The 21,597-nt window shown below is 39.2% G+C and overlaps 1 protein-coding gene across 1 annotated transcript; it reads left to right on the top strand.

Annotated features, from left to right (window-relative positions):
* Positions 1-20,354: 20,354 nt before the first annotated feature.
* LOC116638674 (olfactory receptor 10Q1-like) lies at positions 20,355-21,314 on the top strand. The gene has a single exon (XM_032414772.1). The coding sequence runs from the start codon at positions 20,355-20,357 to the stop codon at positions 21,312-21,314; it is 960 nt and encodes a 319-aa protein (XP_032270663.1).
* The last annotated feature ends 283 nt before the right edge of the window (positions 21,315-21,597 follow it).

Below are 21,597 nucleotides of genomic sequence, written 5' to 3'. Positions count from 1 at the left end.
ACCCCCTCCCCTCTAAAAGCCTCAATTTGTTTCCCAGAGTCCATAGTCTCTCAAGGTTCATCTCCCCCTCTGATTTCCCCCCCTTCCTTTTCCCTTTCCTTCTCTTAATGTCCTCCATGCTATTCTTTATGTTCCACAAATAAGTGAAACCATATGATAATTGACTTTCTCTGCTTGACTTATTTCACTTAGCATAATCTCCTCCAGTCCCATCCATGTCGATGTAAAAGTTGGGTATTCATCTTTTCTGATGGCTGAGTAATATTCCATTGTATATATGGACCACATCTTTATCCATTCATCTGTTGAAGGGCATCTCTGCTCTTTCCATAGTTTGGCTATTGCGGACATTGCTGCTATGAACATTGGGGTGCATATGGCCTTTCTTTTCACTACATCTCTGTCTTTGGGGTAAATATCTAGGAGTGCAATTGCTGGGTCATAGGGTAGCTCTATTTTTAATTTTTTGAGGCACCTCCACACTGTTTTCCAAAGTGGCTGTACCAACTTGCATTCCCACCAACAGTGTAAGAGGGTTCCCCTTTCTCCACATCCCCTACAGCATTTGTTGTTTCTTGCCTTGTCAATTTTTGCCATTCTAACTGGTGTAAGGTGGTATCTCAATGTGGTTTTGATTTGAATTTCCCTGATGGCTAATGATCATGAACATTTTTTCATGTGCCTGTTAGCCATTTGTATGTCTTCTTCAGAGAAGTGTCTTTTCATGTCTTCTGCCCATTTTTTGACTTGATTATTTGTTTTTTGGGTGCTGAGTTTGAGAAGTTCTCTATAGATCTTGGATACCAGCCCTTTATCTGTAGTGTCATTTGCAAATATCTTCTCCCATTCTGTGGGTTGCCTCTTTGTTTTGTTGACTGTTTCCTTTGCTGTGCAGGAGCTTTTTATCTTGATGAAGTCCCAAAAGTTCATTTTTGCTTTTGTTTCACTAGTCTTTGGAGATGTATCTTGAAAGAAGTTGCTGTGGCCAATGTCAAAGAGGTCACTGCCTATGTTCTCCTCTAGGATTTTGATGGATTCCTGTCTCACATTGAGGTCTTTCATCCATTTTGAGTTTATCTTATCAGAGACCATTACAACTCCACCATGACAGTAGGTGTGTGTGCTTGTCTGGCCATAGGCTGGATGCCTGTGATGTTCTGAATGCCTATAAATGTTGGAGATATCTTCAGTCTCTCTTCCTGTATGTCCAATGTGGTTCATCACTTTATCTGTGATATTCCAGGAGTCACAGCTCTGTCTTGCTCTGATAAGTACATCAGTAAGTTGGTTCTTATCTATATGACTGGCTTCCATTTCTTTCTTTTTTTTTTTTTGCCTTTGTGGTTATCTTTATTTCCTACCTGTTTATATTTATCATCATCTTGAAGATGCACTCAGCTCAGGGGCATCAAAAGGTTTTGTCCACCTGTGCATCCCACCTCACTACAGTATCCATCTTCTATGGGACAATCATCTTCATCTTCATGTACTTACAGCCTAGCTCCAAGAATTCCATAGACACAAACAAAATGGCATTTATCATATGTATTTCCAATTAACACATAAACTCCATGTGAGCAGTAGCTTTATCTGCTTTGTTCATAACTCTACCCTCCATAGCTAAATGAATCTCTGGTTCATAGGAAATTTCAGTACCTATTTGTTAAATGAATGAATGAATAAATGAAGCTTTTAGTTTAATCATATCAATACATTGGCTATTTGGATCATGAATATTTATAATTCATCATTCATAAAATAAATTCATAAAATTCATCATTCATAAAATAAAAAATTTAAAATAAAAAAATATTTAAAATTCATCAGACATAAAATTGTAGAACATTTCAAGAGTCATGACCAGTGTTCTTTTCTGCTGAAATATTTTTATCTACATTCTCACTCAATGCTTTTAATCCCCATTTATGGATGCAATAATTTTCTGGAAACTACACTATCATTCCTTAGGAATGACATCTCATTGACTAGTAAGTAGCACATCAAATAGATTCTATTTAGTAAATCATGAAAAGATATAAAGTACAAAACTATTTTAAAGTTTAGTATCTCATTCAGTTTAGAAAATTACTTTATACACACTGGTTATGCAGTTAATTCCAATGATTCTAAATATCCATAGAGAATGGGAATGCAATAGTATTTGTCAATAGTAAATACAATCCACATTCAATATCCTAGCGTTAATGGTGATCATGTGTTTAATTTTGATCCTCAGGAGAGATCAATTCTATAATAAAACTCCTTATAGGAATTTGCACTGTTTCCTTTTCTGCATCTACACACTTGGAGGTACTCATACTCACAGTATATGAAAGACTGTGCTTGGGGCACTTGGGTGGCTCAGTCAGTTAAGTGGCTGATTCTTGGTTTCTGCTCAGGTCATGATCTCAAGGTCATGAGATCAAGCCCAATGTCGGGCTGGGCGTAAAGCCTGCTTGAGATTCTCTTTCTCCCTCTCTCTCTGCCCCTCCCCAATTCCTTGCTCTAAAAATAAAAAGACTGTGTTTGAATATGCTAGGATGGTCATGCTGACACTAGCATGGGCAGGGTGTTATAATATAAATGTTCTCTTTTGGCTCTAGGTCTATGATGATGGTGATGTATCTTCTGCTGGAATCATTTAAGAAATTAAGTTTAATAAAAACTTTTGGAATAGTTTTAGGCTTACAGAAAAGGTGCAAAGACAGTATAAGAGTTCCCATATACCCTTTACCCAGTTTACTCTGATGTTATCATCTATATTACCTTGGTACACATGTCCATACAAAGAATCCAACATTCATACATTGCTATTAACTGAATCCCATATTTATTTGTATTTCACTAGTTTTTCTTTTGATGTCTTTTTTCTGTTCCAGTATCCTATCCATGATACCACATAAGGAAATAAAAGTGGTTATCGTTTTATGTCATTGTTTTGGGTGATGTTCTACAAGCAGCGTATAAGTGAAAGAGAAAGTCATGGGGGTAAGGAGACAAAGAAGATGAAGTAGTTACATATAAGAAAAAATTTGGGGGGTGCCTGGGTGGCTCAGTTGGTTAAGTGTCTGCCTTCGGCTCAGGTCATGATCCCAGGGTCCTGGGAACCCAAGCCGCCACATTGGGCTCCTTGCTCAGCAGGGAGTCTGCTTCTCCTTCTCCTTCTGCCCCTCCCCCTACTCATGCACTCTCTCTCTCTCTCAAATAAATAAATAAAATCTTTAAAAAAATAAAGAAAAGAATTTGGATATGATGACCAGTATTGGACCTAGTAGTAGAAATTGAAAACACATCTTCACGTTTTTGAGGGAACTGCATTGGCAAGAAAGCTATGAACCTTGGCTGAGCATTAAAACAACTCTAGAAATTTAAAATTGTGTGTGCAGAAGTAAGCTGTAAAAACTAAATATTCCTCAAAGAGCTCATGATCCCCCACATGCACTTAAACTGCCTGATGTGGCCATCAGCTTCACATAAAAACATTGCACAACAGCATTCAATATATCTCCCACTCGTTCAGGGACATGGCCAGACTCTAATACCCAAGGTCCTTAACACCAGACAGTTCTTTCTTTTTTGAAATATCCCAGAATTGTTCACTTGAACCCTGCAACAAACCAAGGCCCATCAAAGTTACCTGAAAACCAATTAGAAAGTCTCCTTTTCCAAAAATCCCATCTTAATAACATGTTCGTCAATTTTATACATCTCAGTATTTCTTCTTTTTAATCTATAAAACTTACTCTCCTTTATAACATTTTTATAACCCCTGCTAAAACTCAAGTAATAGCAGATGGCTTCCCTTGCTGACACAAAATAGAACAAGGCAAAACAAAACAAAACAAAGCAAAAAACCAGCCTGTTAATTTTGTCTCAGATTTTGTTTTTGATCCACTTCAGAAATGATCTTAAAGAATAATGGGTAAGGAAAAAAAAACATCCAACAGGACTAGGGCCCAGGAAAAACAATGGAAAGTAGAATTCTCCTAGAGAGAAAAACAGGATCTCATAAAGAAATATCTCCACTGTCAAGGTTGGGGGGTGGGGTTCATAAGGCTGACTCAGCAAGATTTCAAAAGTGATCATTGTATCTCTGTGCTTTACTTTCATAAAAGGGAACTTTTTTTTTCACTTATATTCATCCTGTTTGTATGTCATATATTGAGTATGATATGAGATAAGCTGTTTGATTTTGATTTGTTTGTTTAGTTTGTAAGTTCCTGGACCATGAGGAGCCACATTCGGACTGAATGGAGAGAACCATTGAACCCCTTTAGTATCCTGGGTATTGAGCCTCTATAGTGATTAGTTGGGATTTAGGTTGTCTCCCTACTGGAAGCAGATAATATGGTCTGTGGGAACAGGGGGAATAAAATGGATATTTTTTTTTTTAAAGATTTTATTTATTTATTTGAGAGAGAGAGAGCGAGAGAGAGCACATGAGAGGGGGGAGGGTCAGAGGGAGAAGCAGACTCCCCGCCAAGCAGGGAGCCCGATGCGGGACTCGATCCGGGGACTCCAGGATCATGACCTGAGCCGAAGGCAGTCGCTCAACCAACTGAGCCACACAGGCGCCCTAAAATGGATATTTGATGAACATAAATATTACAGTAGAAGACACTTGTTCTTTCTGTGCCAAACTATTTTCTTTTTCCTCTTAAGCACATAGCTACACTTAATTTCTCAGCCTGCATGCAATTAGTGGAGGTCATGTCATTGTATTCTTGTCAGTGAAAGTGAGTATAAGTTACATGTGCCACTTCCAAGTCTGGCCTGTGAAACCTTCCAGGTGATCTTCTGCTTATTCTCTCTTCCACTGTCACCTGTTGGATAGAGAATCCAGGTTACATAGAACAATTAACTGAACAGTATATGAGCAAGTGAAGTCTCTATGGTTAAGCCACTGTGATTTGGGAGTTTCCTTGTATAGCAGCTAGTATTATTTACACCAACTAATATAAAGAGATTCCCATAAGACAGTCTGAAGGCTGTTGGCAAGAAGTAGATGGATGTATGATGAGAAATACTGTCAAATGTCTACAACACAATTCCACAAATTAATCCCCACCCAGCTTCTAAACATAATTAAAATGGATAGGACATGCATTTTCTCTACCACATTCAATATAAACCTACATGAGTACATGAGAATGGGGGTGCACACAAGCCTGTGAATAAAAAGTAATGCAGAGTTCCATCTATACACTTACAGGTAGGAGTAGGAAATTTGTCAAAGAAGTAAGTATAGTGTGGCTAATGTTTGATGAAAAACATAACAAATCAGTTGAGGTATCAGAATATAAACTTATGTCAAATCATAATTATTTATTTATTTGAAAAACTATTCTAAGAGTCCCAAATGCAGAAAAAAGTACTCTAGTATTTTTTTAATGAAGGCATGTGTTTAAGTCAATACGTTTTATGGAAAGCTACATAAGTATAGCACTTAAATGAATTCCATCTTGACTGAGCCATTATGTAGAAACAGCAGGTTCACATAATAATTTTCAAAAAGATAAAAGACCAGAGTAGAAGAAAACTAAAGAGATAATACCAGTCTTTTCCCATTTATGTGTACATGACTACCAACTCCTCACATTGAGTAAAAATAATGCACTAAGAATAACAAATATAGTTTTTTTCTGTCTGTAAATGCTTTGAAATGGTTATTGTCCTCATTCACTTATACCCTAGTTGATCTGCACCATCTGTTATCACTCTCCCAATCATGGACTCCACATCATTCACATTGACTTCCTTGTTATTCCTTCACAACTCCAAGCATGCTCCTACCTCAGGACCTTTGTACCTGCTATTCCCTTTGCTTAGAATGTTCCCTTGCTTCCTTCAGGACTCTCCCTAAATGTTACCTGTCCTATAGGTATGACTCCCCTTATAAAATGTTCACTCTGCTCTTCATGGGCCTCCTCACCTCAGCTTGCTCTATTTTTCATAGTTCTTATTAACACTGACTTACTTTTATCTGTTCACCTATTCATCTATATCTGCTAACTAGAATATAAACTCCCCACGAGCTGCAGTTTCATCTGCTGTGTTCACAACTCTATTCCCAGTACCTAGTAGAGTGTCTGGCTCAAGATTCTTTTGCGGAATGAATGAAGTAACTCTGTCATGAGTACGCTATGTCAATATATTGGATCTTTGAACCACTGATAATTCTATCACACCATTACTAAATAATCCTTCTAAATATAATTTAGAACATTTCAAGAGACATGGCTGCTTTTCTCCTTTGTGGAATATTTTTATCTACAATCTCAGTGCTTGGACTCCCAATTTTAGATGCAAGGATCTTTTGGAACCCACCTTGCCATTCAGTGAGTCATCTGAAACCATCTCTTATTTCTCCCTTAAGAATTGTCTCATTAAGTGGCAAGTCACACAGTCAAACAAATCCTATTTAGTAAATTGTAAAAAGACCTAAAAGAGGAAACTATTAAAAGTTTAATATCTGATTCGATTTGGAAAATTACTTCATATATGCGGAATGTACAATTAACGTCAATGATTCTAAACTCTATATTGAATGTAAACATAACCTGCATCCAGTATCCTAGTGTGAGATACAATAATTATCATTTGATTTTGGTTCTCCTGTTAGCTATAATAAAGCTACTCAAGGATATTTGCACCTGTGTCTTCTCTTTCTATCTCTATACGATCAGAAGTATTCAACATCTCAAGATTTATAACGCTGTGCTTGAATGCCTTAAGGCAGTCATGTAGATACTAGCATGAGCTAAACTGATATTCCCAAATGAGCATGACTAGACTCCTTGACACAACATGCCAAACATCAAGAATCTTAAGTTACAGATTTTGTATCTTAAATATGGGAATGGCTGACATGCTTTTTTGTCCCGCTAGTTTATCTCACTAGTATCATATACCAGTGGGACACTAGCATGCATTCCCTTCTGGCTCTAAAGTCTATAGAAATGGTGATGTTTCTCCTCCTGGAACCATTATTATCACTTTAAATATTTTTTAAATTCTAGAATGTTCTAAATTTTCAAAAACTTACAAAGATATTACTGTCAGTTCCCATATACCCCTGCCCTACTTTCCCCTATTACTAATGTGTTACTTTAACATGGTTTATTTGTCAAAACTAAGAAGCTAACCTCAGCATTACTGTTCTCTAAACTTTAGATTTTACTTGGATTTTATCATTTTTTTCCAGTAACGTCCTTTTCTCTTCCAGGCTACAATTCAGGAACAACACGGAATTGAGTTGTCATGGCTCCTTGATTTCCTATAACAGTGTCTCAGTCTTTCCTTGTCTCTCATGACTTGGACAGTTTTGAGAGGTACTAGTCAGATATTTTGTAGAATGGCTTTCAATTTGCAGTTGTTTGGGTTTTTGGGGGTCATGGTTAAATAGGGATATGAGTTTTCTGTCAGGAACGAGAAGTTCCCTTTTCATCATGTTGTATCAGGGGTACATGTTCACAACATGACTTGGTAGTGTGATATTGCCTTTGATCACCTGGCCAAGATAGCTTTGCCACGTTGTCCAGTGTGAAGCATTGTTCTCCCTTCTTTATATTCTATTTTTTGTAACTCACTAAGACTACCTTAGACTCCAGGCAGCAGGGGACTAAGGTCCACCTCTGGGAGTAGAGGGGAACATATAAATAAATGATTTAGAATTCTTCTGAAGGGAGAATCTGTCTCTTTTCACCATTTATTTATTTCTTCAATCATTTATTTATATCAGTATGAGATCCCACATTTATTGTATACTTTGGGTTATAACCAGATATTATGTTATTTGCTCAAATTGTTCCATGTTTGGTCGTTGGGCACTCTTTGAGTTTGTCTCATTTCCTTTTGACACGCCCCCATCTGTTTTGAACAATTCTTTGTGTTGGAGCATTATGAGATGCTCAGACTCATCTTGCGTTGACCCTCTCCAGCCCTAGAATCAGTTATTTCTCCAGAGAGCCCTGCTTCCATCTATTAGAGAATACTATTTAGAAAATAAGATCTAGGAGCTGGGTAGGCTCATTGCTACTTGGCTGTCATTTCCAGGTGATCTTAGAAGACAAAACTAGGAAATATACATACACACACATTTATGCTTATTTCTATATCTGCCCATCCATACCTGTAATAAGCTAAATATTTCTGACTCTAATTTTGTTCTTTCCAGCCTCCCCCACTTCCTGTGTGACTTCTTTTCCTCTAGTGCTAGCTCAACGACAGTTTTGTTTTTTTTCTAAGATTTTTATTTATTTATTTGAGAGAGAGAATGAGATAGAGAGAGCATGAGACGGGGGAGGGTCAGAGGGAGAAGCAGACTCCCCGCTGAGCAGGGAGCCCAATGCCGGACTTGATCCCAGGACTCCAGGATCATGACCTGAGCCGAAGGCAGTCGCTTAACCAACTGAGCCACCCAGGCGCCCTCAACGACAGTTTTTATCATGAATCAATATTGGATTTTGTCAACTGTTTTTTCGGCAGCAAATGATATGATCACGTTTAATTTTTTATTAGTATATTGATAAGGTCGATTACATCGACTGATTTTCAAATGTTGGCAATGTTGGCTCAGCCTTGCATACCTGGAATAATTTCCACTTAGTCATTGTGTATAGTTCTTTTTATACACTGCTGGATTTGGTTTGGTAATATTTTGCTGAGGATTTTTGTATCTATGTTCACGAGAAACGTTTGTTTGTAGGTTTCCTTAGTGGTAAGGCATTTATCTTATCTGGTGTTAGGATTCGGGTACTCTCTATGCTTTGGCTTGTTTGTTTGTTTTATTTTGTTTGTCATTTGCTTAGTAAAAGAAACTATTATAAATTGTATTTACATTTTGCTGGATTTGGAAACCTGAGAAACTGATCCAAATAGCTCTTCCTTCACTTTTTTTTTTTTAATTTTCTTTCCCAGTCAACTGAGTTGGAATATTCCCCTGCTAGAACAAAGTTGATACAACACTGATGAGTAAGTAGGCCAAGATATGAGTAAGGAGGGACAAAAAAACATGTCAGCCATTCCCATATTTAAGATATAAAATCTGTAACTTAAGATTCTTGATGTTTGGCATGTCGTGTCAAGGAGTCTAGTCATGCCCATTTGGGAATTAAAAGGTGAGACAAGACACCTCAGGACTTTGAGCAAAAGTGGTAGTGGCAATCTGCTTTTCCTGGTTAGGCTCCTTCCACTGTCACCATCCCTGCCTATCACATAGGTGTGGGTGATAAGGTGGGGGAGAGAGGTGATCTTGATGTACACAACAGAAATCAACTCTGGCTAAGAAATGTATTAGAAGATTAAAGGGGTGCTCACAAAACCAAAGGGAATATGTGATAATTTAGGCTAAGAAAATTGGTGTTAAACAAAGAAAGCCAGAAGGCAGGAACCACAGGCAAGACAAAGCCCTTGAAAGAGTTTTGTTAATACAATTCCTCTGGCACATCCACCGTTTCTGCCTTGGACACTACTATTGACAGCTGCCACGACCACAACTGTTGGACCCTTGCTAATGTCATATGCCATAACACTTATTGCAAATAAATTCTAACTAACCTAACTTCTGTATGGCATTAATTGCATTCCTTTGGCTGAGATAAGTTCTTCTGATGCTTGCTGAGCTGTGAGCATGGTAAGCATAATAATAATAATAATAATAATAATAATAATAATAATAATAATTACTGCTCTCAAATACACCGCTTCCTAGTACATTGACCATGTTCTTAGTGCTTACACGTCTTAATTTAATCTTCACAGCAACTTCACAAATAGGTACTATTGTAAGTCCCATTTTACTTAAGAGGAAACTGAGGCTTAGGGACATTAATTAACTCCCCCACATTCTAGGACAGTTTAGACAGAACCAGGATCTGCACACATGCCACCCTCTGGAGTCTTCTCTTGTGAACCTGTGAACACAGTGTTGTACAGTTTCCTACTTGTGAACCCAGTGCTGTACAGTTTCCTACCAAGTTTCAAATAGTGGGCAATTATCAAAAGTAGGAAGAGTTTGGGTAAAGGGCATCCAGAAAAATGTCATATCTCAGCTCCTGGTGGCCATGTTATAGTTTCTACATAGACATATATCTGGAATTTCTTTGTTGAGTCCCTGGGTTGTTCAGCTTAGTCTGGAAGTCAGTGGGCAAACTGAATATGCTGTAGCTGAATTCTTGTTTCCCTGCTTTGTCAATTTAAGTAACTCGTATTTGAATTCTTCTTTTCTCACTTGAATTCTTACTTCTCAGTTTGCTAATTATTAACACACACCTCAACCCCACTACGGTAGGGTCTTTGGAATTGAGTCATGGTGACTCCTAAGGCTTCTAGGGGGTAAATTATTTCTTTTAGAGACAATGGACACTTTCAGAAATGAATGGAGGCTCTCTCACAAAAAAGTAAGACTTTGCAATTATTTTTTACAATGTTTAGTGAGAGTTTACTGTGTACCTGGCTTTATTTTAAAAGCATATAAATGTTAATTTATATGCTTCTCATAACAACTGTATGAAGTAGGCACTATCATTGTCTTCATTTTACAAATGAGGGAACTGAAGTGTAGAGGGGTTATACAACCTGTAACCTTCTTCACATGAATTTTTGGAGGTCTTGTGGCTGTGGGACAACACAACTTCCTTAATGCTCCAGCCTGGTTTTCATGACCTCTCTCATGATTCTGTCTGATTGCCATTGGGAAATTTAATGCTGAATCTCTTCTCAAGATATCTGCACTGTCAAGAAGAAATAATCCCAAGTCATGTAAATGCATCAATGTTATGCCTTAACAAACTAAGCTGGGTCTCTAATTGCTTCTTCTCTACGTGAATGGACTCAGAGGCTATGGTTGCTCTCTTGGGTACCTATTCCACTGAGAATTTCATGTATGTATAAATCCCTCTGGTTCCCCATCATTAGCTCCTAACATCCCAACATGACTCTATTTAACATCACTTTGGAGGGACCAGTCTGTGTGCCATGGGCTCTTTGGTGTTCTTTTTGTGAATCTTCATGTAAAAGGTTGTCTATTTCACTAAGTGGCCTTATTTCACAGACATATTACTCTGAGCCTGTGAAATGAGCAGGGATAAAATCCCAGGCTGAAATGTTGTCCATGGTGGGTATGATGATTCTTTTTTGGAGTGGCTCAGCACTATAGAGTCCATTCAGAGACTTTCTCCTGTTTTTCCTCATGGCAGCATCTCTGTGTGACAGGTTGGAGAATATTTTATAATCCCCATCTAGTAATTACCTTTTTTTTATTATGTTATGTTAATCACCATACATTACATCATTAGTTTTTGATGTAGTGTTCTATGATTCATTGTTTGCATATAACACCCAGTGCTCCATGAAGAGTAATTACCTTTTCTTTATATCTTCCTGCCTCTAGAGAACCTCAATCTTTGTGACCAGACATTAAGCAAGGAGATCAATGGGACATTTTCTTTCTTTTTGAGTGGCACTAGCAATTTGAAGATCATAAGTGAAGTTGTGTCATCTTCCTTGAAGGGCAAGGTAAGTGTTTAGCTCAGTTCTCTGGTCTGTTAGATTGTGGTATTTGAAGATGTGCTATGTGAAGTTACAAGGGCAACACCTTCCCATGGATTTTTCAGAGTTTAATATCCCAGGTTTTAATATTCTCATGCTTCCAGATTGCTCGGCTGGAGTCCAGATATTACAGCGACCTTTATTGATTAGGAAAATGGTGATTTTTCTCAAATAATAGAGATGGTATTTTTCTCATCATTTAACATCCCTGCACTTAAGAGAGCACTTAGAAACTGGTGAGCACTCAGTACATCTTTGTTGAGGTAATGAGTGAAAAGATGAATAAATGAATACATGAATGCATGAGTGAATCTCTGAATGAGCTGTTTATTGAGCCCGTTAATGAAGCACATTCTGAAGTACCTGGTACTGTGTTATTAAAGCTAGTCTCACGTGCAGCTTAGCACAGGCTTTGCAGAGGCCCTGGATCAAAGGTTTCAGACTTCTGTGAATAAGTAGCAGTAGTGCCTGGCTACCCATTATTGCTGATATCATTGTTGTTTTTTTAAGATCTATTTATTTATTTTGAGAGAGAGTGAGAGAGAGCACACGTGAGCAGTGGGCGGGGGGAGGGGCAGAGGGAGAGGGAGAGAGAATCTCAAGCAGATTCCATGCTGAGCGTGGAGCCTGGTGCAGGGCTTGATCTCATGACCCCGAGAGCATGATCCTGAGATCACGACCCTGAGATCATGACCTGAGCCGAAACCAAGAGTCTGACGCTCAACCGACTGAGCCACCCAGGAGCTCCACTGATCTTATTGTTGTTAGCATTAAAAAGACATGGCCTATGGGACACATTTACTATCTACTTGAAAAGACAAAACTTTGGCATCTTCAGTATGTACTCTTTGGCTCCCACCATCTTTCAGCTCCCATATCTGCAACGCACCTCAGATTTTCTCTTCTTACCTTTTCCAGTGACCCACTGCAGGACTCAGTCCTTACCACATATGGCCTAAGTGATGCCGTGGCTTAGAGCTGGTACACAGGAGGTGGTGACAAGGACATGAATTCAGGCTATATTTTGAAGGTAGAGATAACAAGATGTTCTCACGGACTACATGCGGAGTGTGAGGGAAAGAGAGCCAGCCCTGAATAATTCTGGCATTAAGGGATTCTTTGTGGAAGACTTTATCCGGGTTAGCCAGATATGTAGCCTGGATTCTGAGAATTGTGGAGGCTATTTTATGATGAAATTATACAGTTGGCTGAAATAATTGGTATAACCTTCAATAGATTCCTTTTGCAGTAGTCGTGCCATGAAAGATAGTATCTCAACCTTTGTACCTGTTATCATTCCTGATGTTTGGCCCCCAATTTTTTGTTGTTAATATTTTTAAAAACAGTATGTTTGTTTAAACAGATTTGAATTTAAGTTATGAGGTCACTCACCCACATAAGTTTCTTTAGTAGTATGGTTCCAATAATTGTGTTGGTTTTCTTTTGTTATTTTTTTCAACAACCTTAAATGCATATTATTCATAATAACAATACTTATTTAATAATAATACAACTTGGGGCGCCTGGGTGGCTCAGATGGTTAAGTGTCTGCCTTCGGCTCAGGTCATGATCCCAGGGTCCTGGGATCAAGCCCCACATCGGGCTCCTGGCTCAACGGGGAACCTGCTTCTCCCTCTGCCTCTCTCCCTGCTCATGCTCTCTCTCTCTGTATCTCTGTGTCTCAAATGAATAAATAAAATCTTAAAAAAAATAATACAACTTATGATTTATTACACACTATTAGGCAGTATTTTGGGTGATTCAAACATATCAACTCATTAAATTCTCCAAACAGCCTTGTGAAGTACTATTATTATCACCTCTGTTTTAAACGGACACACAGAAAGGCTGTGACTTGCCCAGGGTTACCAGCTAGCAAGTGGAAATGCCAGAATTTGAATGCAGATAGGTCACCCAGAGACCATGTTCTTCACTATAACAATATGCTGCCTCTGAAAATACTTGTGTTGTTTTCAAAGTGCCTTTTAAGATTGCTCTAAGAATCTTGTAATATAGTAAAAGTAGGAAACACAATGCCCCCACTGAATTTTTTCAGATGAAGAAATTAAAGCTCAGGAACATTTATGTTGCTTTTCCAAGGCGATAAAATGAAGATCACAGAAATCTTCAACCTACGTAAAAATAAGCAATAGCCATTTTGAAGATAACTGAGTGGTAATTTGGAATATCTCAGTGGGGTTTTTGGCTCAGGTCATGATCTCAGGGTCCTGGGATCAAGCCCCGCATCAGGCTTCACAATCAGTGGGGAGTCTGCTTGAGGATTCTCTCTCTCTCTGCCCCTCCCCACACTCACCCTCTCTCTCTAAAATAAATAAATAAATCTTAAAAAAAGAAAAGAAAAAAATAATGATCCAATCTTTTCTACCCTGTGGTCTGATAGCCAGAAAGAAGCAGAGGGGATAAGAACTGGCATCCATTGAAGGCTCTCACTGTAATAGTGCTAGATACTCTCACTCTAGATGACAGTGAAAGTCTTTATTCCTCATGGACGCCTCATAGTTTGAGTTGTCACTCCTTGCAAACCAGACCGCAAGGACAAGACTTTTTCTTCTCAGGAATTCTCATTAGAAAGACAAACATCCAGAAAAGAAGGCACTAAACAGCCTTTCAACCATAAGAAAATTGTTTTGTGAATTCTCCATTCTGAAGGAGTCTCTTGTGCTAGTGGTTGGAAAGAAAGAAAGGAAGGAAAGAAAGAAAGAGTACTAATGCAAGAGTTAAATCAAAAGCCTTGATACGAGACAATCTGGATTCAAACTATATTAATAGTGCCTCAGTTACCCTGTCTACAAATGTACATAATAATAGTACCTACTTCGGGGCTCCTGGGTGGCTCAGTCGTTAAGCATCTGCCTTCAGCTCAGGTCATGATCCCAGGGTCCTGGGATTGAGCCCCACATCAGGCTCCCTGCTCCGCGGGAAGCCTGCTTCTCCCTCTCCCCCTGCCTGTGTTCCCTCTCTCGCTGTGTATCTGTCAAATAAATAAATAAAATCTTTAAAAAAATAAATAAATAATAGTACCTACTTCATAGAGTTGGGGTAAGATTTAATGAGATAATATATTTTATGTACTTAGTACAGTGCTTGACATACTGCCAAGAAATAAATTTTAAAATTATTTTTATTATACATTTAGCAAAAGTAATAGAGACAGAACTGGACCATCAATCTCTCTGCCTCTCTCCCACTTCATAACCACCTCACCTTATTTCTCCTCTCCTTCAGGTTCTTGAACTTTCTGACCCAGACCTGTGTTTATATACTACTTCCACCTGAGGACAATCTTCCTGGCACCAAGGACCATACGGAGAAACCATAGCAAAGACCAAGTTCTCTGTCTGACTTTGTTTAACCCAGCCAGTGAAGATATGATATGTTTCACGTTGTGACCTCCGTGAGTACTTCATAAAAGTAGCCATTTCTAATGTTCTAGTGAGAGAGAGCCAGATATGCTTTGGGATAGCGTATGTGCATTTTATTGATGGCTTTCCCAAAGGAGTACTATTTGCTGAGAATGTGGGTGGAGGGTGAAAAGAAGGGGGGGCAGAGAAGATGCTGAGCACATGTGGATGTGAAGGAGTATTTCTGTCACATCCTGACATGAAGAGTTGCTTGTTTGCATGGTGTGAAACCCCTTCCATAAATACAGTTTTTGATGAATCCATCAAGAATCATTTATTCCAACTCCAAATTCTACCATGAGTGTGAGTGTCAACATCATTATACAGGCAGACGCTTCTGAACTTCATGATTGGGATGAACCTTACCGATTCAGGGGTTAGAGCATTTGGAACCCATTGAAGATAATCTTCAACTCCATAGTCAATATTTTTCCTTATGGATTGAGTGAAATTTCATCATTCATTATCCTTTTAACATCTAAGAAGAAAGTAATGAGAAAAATCTTCTTCCACTACTCTTAACTACATAGAAATTATATACCATATTAACACATACTTTTGCTCAAAGGTATGACTGGACTTATAACCTGCCTGTGATAGGCTGAAAGTGCTCTAGTGACTTAGTTGGGGAATGCCAAAATAACATGCTGGCTCATGGCAAAGATGTTCAAATACACAATAGCTAAGTCAAGCCACCCACTTGCTTGGGGCATGAAATTATAAACATAAGCACAAACGTGATATCTCATTATAAATATGATATCCAAATTAATTATCATCACAGAAATGAGTAGGAACAGGGCAGGTTCAGCAGAGAGAAGTAGGATATGATTGACAGGGGAAATGAGAAAGCTACAAGTGACAGGTGGGACACAGTTCTTCCACAAGTTCTCTATTCCTTGAGAGAGAAGTAGAATGTAGAGTTTTGAGGAGAGAGGGGACCATGAACATCATCTATCCAGCCATTCATAATATAGATGAGGAAATTCAAATATAAAAATCTTTAAAATTTGCCTGAGGTAACTTAGCATTTGAGTGACAAAGCTCAGCCTAAAATTCACATTCCCATTGTCCAGGCAAGGGTAATTTTAATGCAGTCTACGCCTTCTGGGACCCTTGAGCTGGCATGAACATTTCCCATAGATTGAATTTGCCAGAATACCTATCTATAGGTTCTTATGGGTTGGGTATAGGTAGGAATGAGGATACAACCCTGTGGTCCCCAGATGACAGTTGTCTATGATTATCATGTGAAAAGTTGCCCAAAAGTTAACTTTTTTTCCTAAGATTTTATTTATTTATTTGACAGAGAGAGAGACAGCTAGAGAGGGAACACAAGCAGGGGGAGTGCGAGAGGGAGAAGCAGGCTCCCGGCCTAGCAGGGAGCCTGATGCGGGACTCGATCCCAGGACCCCGGGATCACGACCTGAGCTGAAGGCAGGTGCTTAAAGACTGAGCCACCCAGGTTTCCCTCCAAAAGTTAACTTTGTCAGAGTTGATCAACTCAGGAAATTTCCTCCCAGTATTTTTTAGTTAGATTTGGTTTTAAAAAGGCCACTGGGGAAATTCCTCCTCTTGGGGAGCCATTATCTTAAGATATCCTATAGGCACTAAGTTATCTGGCTAAATCAGGCAAGAACAGCCTCTGAGTAAAGAGAAGAGTGCAGGAAAGGATTCTGGTCCTTCCATGCAAGACTCTGGCTTAGAATAATTCCAAAGTATCTTTACTTTCCTGGGTTCCTCTTCATCTTGTCCTATCCCAAGAATGGCTTTCTAAAACCTGACTCTTCCTGAACACCAGCATACTCTTTCCCATGCACATTGAGATGCTATGAAGACATCACCTACTAGTCACTTTTCATTTCTAGGGGATTATGCACATCTGGATCCCATGTATCCTTATTTCATTTCCTCCTTAAAGAACAGAATACAGAGGGTCAGGCAGCATTCTGGAAGAGCTGCCTTAATAATCTATAGGCAGAAACAAAAATTTTGCCCTTATGAATGTTATCTGATGGCTGAGGGAATGCAGTGAATTGCAAAGAGGTAAGGAAACATCCTCAGAGACTTTACTTTGTAAAAACTAACGGCTGTTTTTTCCCTAATTGATCTTAACCTGCTGTGTATAATACTTTAGAGCAAGGGTAGGCAAACTAGACTACAGACCAAATTCAGCCTCTTTTGGTACAGCCCTTGAGCTAGGAATGTGTTTTATACTTTAAGAGAAAAGAATGAGAGAAAGAAAGAGGAGATGGGGAAGGAGGGAGGCAGAAAGACCGAGAGGAAGGGAGGGAGGAAGGGAAAGACAGGGAGGAAAGTGGGAACTAGGAAGTGGTAAAGCCAGGACCCAAACTTAGATCTTTCTTTTCTAGATCCAAAATGCTCGGGCTTACATCACAACTCCACCACGGACTAGCGGTTTAATCTAGACTATTTAATCTTTTGAGACCTCAGTTCTATATCTGTAAAATAGGTATAACATATTACCTGCCTCATGGTGTCATTGTGAGGTGCATCTGAATTAATACATGCAGAGAATTTAGAAGAGTGCCTTCACATTATGGTACAAGTCATTATTATTATTATGTTTGACTATGCTTCCAAGGCACCTAAAGAAGCTTTCATGAAGCACCAGAGAAATAAGTTTTGGAAAGTTAAATTTTTTTAAAGATTTTATTTTATTTATTTGACAGAGAGAGAGAGAGCACAAGCAGGGGGAGTGGCAGGCAGAGGGAGAAGGAGAAGCAGGCTCCCGGCTGAGCAGAGAGCCCGACATGGGGCTCGATCCCAGGATCCAGGACCCTGGGATCAGGATCTGAGCCAAAGGCAGACGCTTAACCAACTGAGCCACCCAGGCGCCCCTGAAAAGTTAAATTTATACATATTCATATCAGGATTCTAAAGTCCTTTTAATACTTATCTTCATTGGGGATCACAAAGAGAATATTTAGTTTTTCCCAAATGTGCTTGAATATGTACATATGCATCCATGTATCTATTAATCCATTTATTTATAAATGTACACATGTTTGTTTGTATGCATGTATCTATCTTTCTATCTGGGAGGAGGAGCATTTTATAGCTCTGGTATTCTAGAAAGATTACATAGGAAACCCTCATTTAGAAGAGTTTTTCCTAAATTCTGTTAAACATCAGGTCTCCCTTGCATGATTAAGGACACAGATCATTTTTTATAAGATTTTATTTATTTATTTGAGAGAGAGAGAAAGAGCACGAGCAGGAGGAGGGTAAGGGGAGAGGCAGAAGCAGACTCCCTGCCGAGCAGGATACAGAACTTGATCCCAGCACCCTGGGATCATGACCTGAGCCAAAGGCAGATGCTTAACCTACTGAGTCACCCAGGTGCCCCTCATTTTTCTTTTATTTCTCATAATTATGGTAAAATAATAAATGTTTCATGAATGCTTATACACAGATCATTTTTAATATTACCCTCTAACTTACGCAGTAGTTCTGCCCATTTTCGCTAATTCATCAGTAACTACTCATTTGCAACTCACTTTTCTCAAATATTTCCAAAACATTACAACTGATTTGCCTTGATGACTGGATATAAAAGATATGGTATATATATATACACATACACACACACACACACACACACACACACACACACACACACACACAATGGAATATTACTTAGCCATCAAAAAGAATGAAATCTTGGGGCCCCTGGGTGGCTCAGTCAGTTAAGCGGCTGCCTTCAACTCAGGTCATGATCTCAGGGTCCTGAGATGGAGCCCCACATTGAGCTCCCTGCTCAGAAAAAAAAAAAAAAAAAGAATGAAATCTTGCCAATTGCAATAATGTGAATGGAACTAGATGGTATCAGGCTAAGCAAAATAAGTCAGTCAGAGAAAGACAAATACCATATGATTTCATTCACTGAAAAATTCTTTTTTGCATTCATAGTTCAACATTTCATACACTATTCTATTAACTTGAATAATAATAAGTGTACTTGGCTTATTCACGGTTGGAAACAAAAACAATGGACTTGATAAGCAAAAACCTCAACTGGAGGGAGTGTAAATACTCAGGGGTATGGAAATGAAGACTGCTTGTCTAGAATTAATTCAGTAGGCTGTGAACACCCTACACAATATTTTATAGAGGAAAAGGAGATCAAGGTGGTTAAGTACAAATCAGTTAACTATTGGCCATCTTAAGACATTTTCTTATCAGTTCTAACTACTTCTCAGTTGGCCGCCTTGGGGGTTTTATAGAGACAATCAAATGCTTGTCATCTCTTTTGGTTGGGGATCATGGTTTATTTCATATTTTAAAATTTCCAGAAAACTTTCAGGTAAAAAGAGTGGTAGTTTTTATATGACACTATATTTTTGCCTCTCTTCTTTTAAAAATATTTTGTTTCCTAACTCAATCTGAACATCTTTATGTCTTAATACAGTATATATGCCCATCTGTATTTATTGTCCTAATTGATAATGTATCATTCTGCTTCTGACCACATTTCTTTTTTTTTTTAATTTTATTATGTTATGTTAGTCACCATACAATACATCATTAGTTTTTGATGTGGTGATCCACGATCCATTGTTTTCTTATAACACCCAGTGCTCCATGCAGTATGTGCCCTCCTTAATACCCATCACTGGGCTAACCAATACCCCTTCCCTCCTCCCCTCTAAAACCCTGTTTGTTTCTCAGAGTCCATAGTCTCTCATGGACCACATTTCTTAAAAGATTTTTGTTCTATGGAATTCTGCATCCATTTCGTTCTTCTTTTTCTTTTGAATGATAGCTTCCTTCTTTCATTTTTCTCTTTAATTTTGGGGAAAGATATATATGTTTATATTACATATATCTGGAAAAATACATTCTTTTTGTGGTTAATATTAAGGTGACTAATACTAAATTGTTAAAGAATATATAAAGAATAAACTTTTCTCTAATCATCCACATCTAAATAATAATGTGGTTTATACTGAGTCACTCTTTATACGGTTTGAGAAAATTAGCACAGTTTTACCTCTCTCTTTTCTCTTATCCATTTCTTATATTTTTTATATCAGTCGAGAGGTTTTAGATCTGGATTACTATTAAAACTTATTTTTCATAATGAACTTCTTAAGAATTAGATCTGAAACTTCCATTCTTTATAAAACAATATTTGAAATAATTATTTAGACACGGCAGTGTTTTACTTCTCGCGACTTTTATATGACAAAATACCCAACACTTAATTTTTATTTTAATTTTTTAACAAACGAGAATATTTGAGTAACTAAGTTATTATTTTTGCACGAAACAAAACTTGCCATCCTTTATTTTACTCAGGCAATAAAGCAATTCGGCAAAGGGAGATTCAGCACTTTCTGCTCATCCTTTGCAGGAGACATGTTTGCTAGGAGCCCTGTCCTCAACCAGTCCGGCCCCACTGAGTTCCTGTTCCGCGTGTTCACCACGGTCCCCGAATTCCAGGCCCTCCTCTTCCTCCTCTTCCTCCTCCTCTACTTGATGATCCTGTGTGGCAACACAGCCATCATCTGGGTGCTGTGCACACACAGCTCGCTCCGCACCCCGATGTACTTCTCCCTGGGCAACCTGTCTTCCCTGGAAATCTGCTACACCTCCGTAGTGGTGCCTTTGATGCTTTCTAACATTTTGGGAGCCCGGAAGCCCATTCCACTGGCTGGCTGTGGGGCCCAAATGTTCCTTTTTGTCAGCCTTGGCGGCGCTGACTGCTTTCTCTTGGCAGTCATGGCATACGACCGCTGTGTGGCCCTCCGCCACCCACTGCACTACACCCTCATCATGACCCAGAAGCTGTGCGTCCAGGTGGTGGTGTGCGCCGTGGGGCTGGCGCTGCTCCTCGCCCTGCAGCTCACAGCCTTAATCTTCACCCTGCCCTTCTGCGGGCACCGCCGGGAAATCAACCACTTCCTCTGCGACGTGCCCCCGGTCCTGCGGCTGGCCTGCGCTGACATCCGCGTGCACCAGGCCGTCCTCTACGTGGTGAGCATCCTCGTGCTGACCGTCCCCTTCCTGCTCATCTGTGTCTCCTATGTGTTCATCGCCTCGGCCATCCTGCGCATCCGCTCGGCCGCCGGCCGCCGCCGGGCCTTCTCCACCTGCTCGTCGCACCTCACCGTGGTCCTGCTGCAGGATGGCTTCTGTGCCTTGGTCTACCTGCGTCCCCGCTCCAGCACCTCAGAGGACGAGGACCGTCAGTTTGCCCTGGTCTACACCTTCGTCACCCCCCTCTTCAACCCGCTGATTTACACCCTTAGGAACAATGATGTGAAAGGTGCCCTGAAAAAGGCCATCAATAGCAAAGGAACAGCTGAAGCTCTCTGAAGTTTTAGGGGGACCTGAAGGAGGTCCTTGAGCAGGTGACAACAACGAAACTCTTACATACAAATGCCAGATTTACATTTATTTCTCCAAAGTTTGGATTTTTAATTAAATCTGTTCCTAAAACATTTGGTTGTTACAGTTCATTTTCATTTTTTTTTAAAGTTCTCTGAAACTTTAAAACTCTGAAAAGTGGACAGGGATACTTTGGCTACTGCTCATTTAGCCACAAATTAAAAGTCTACATTTCCTCTGAAGAAACATCATTATCTTTGAAGCCTCCTCT

The sequence above is a fragment of the Phoca vitulina genome, unplaced genomic scaffold (assembly GCF_004348235.1).
Source record: "Phoca vitulina isolate PV1807 unplaced genomic scaffold, GSC_HSeal_1.0 scaffold16, whole genome shotgun sequence".
Lineage (NCBI taxonomy): Eukaryota > Metazoa > Chordata > Mammalia > Carnivora > Phocidae > Phoca > Phoca vitulina.
This window is presented reverse-complemented; position numbering and strand designations above follow the sequence as displayed.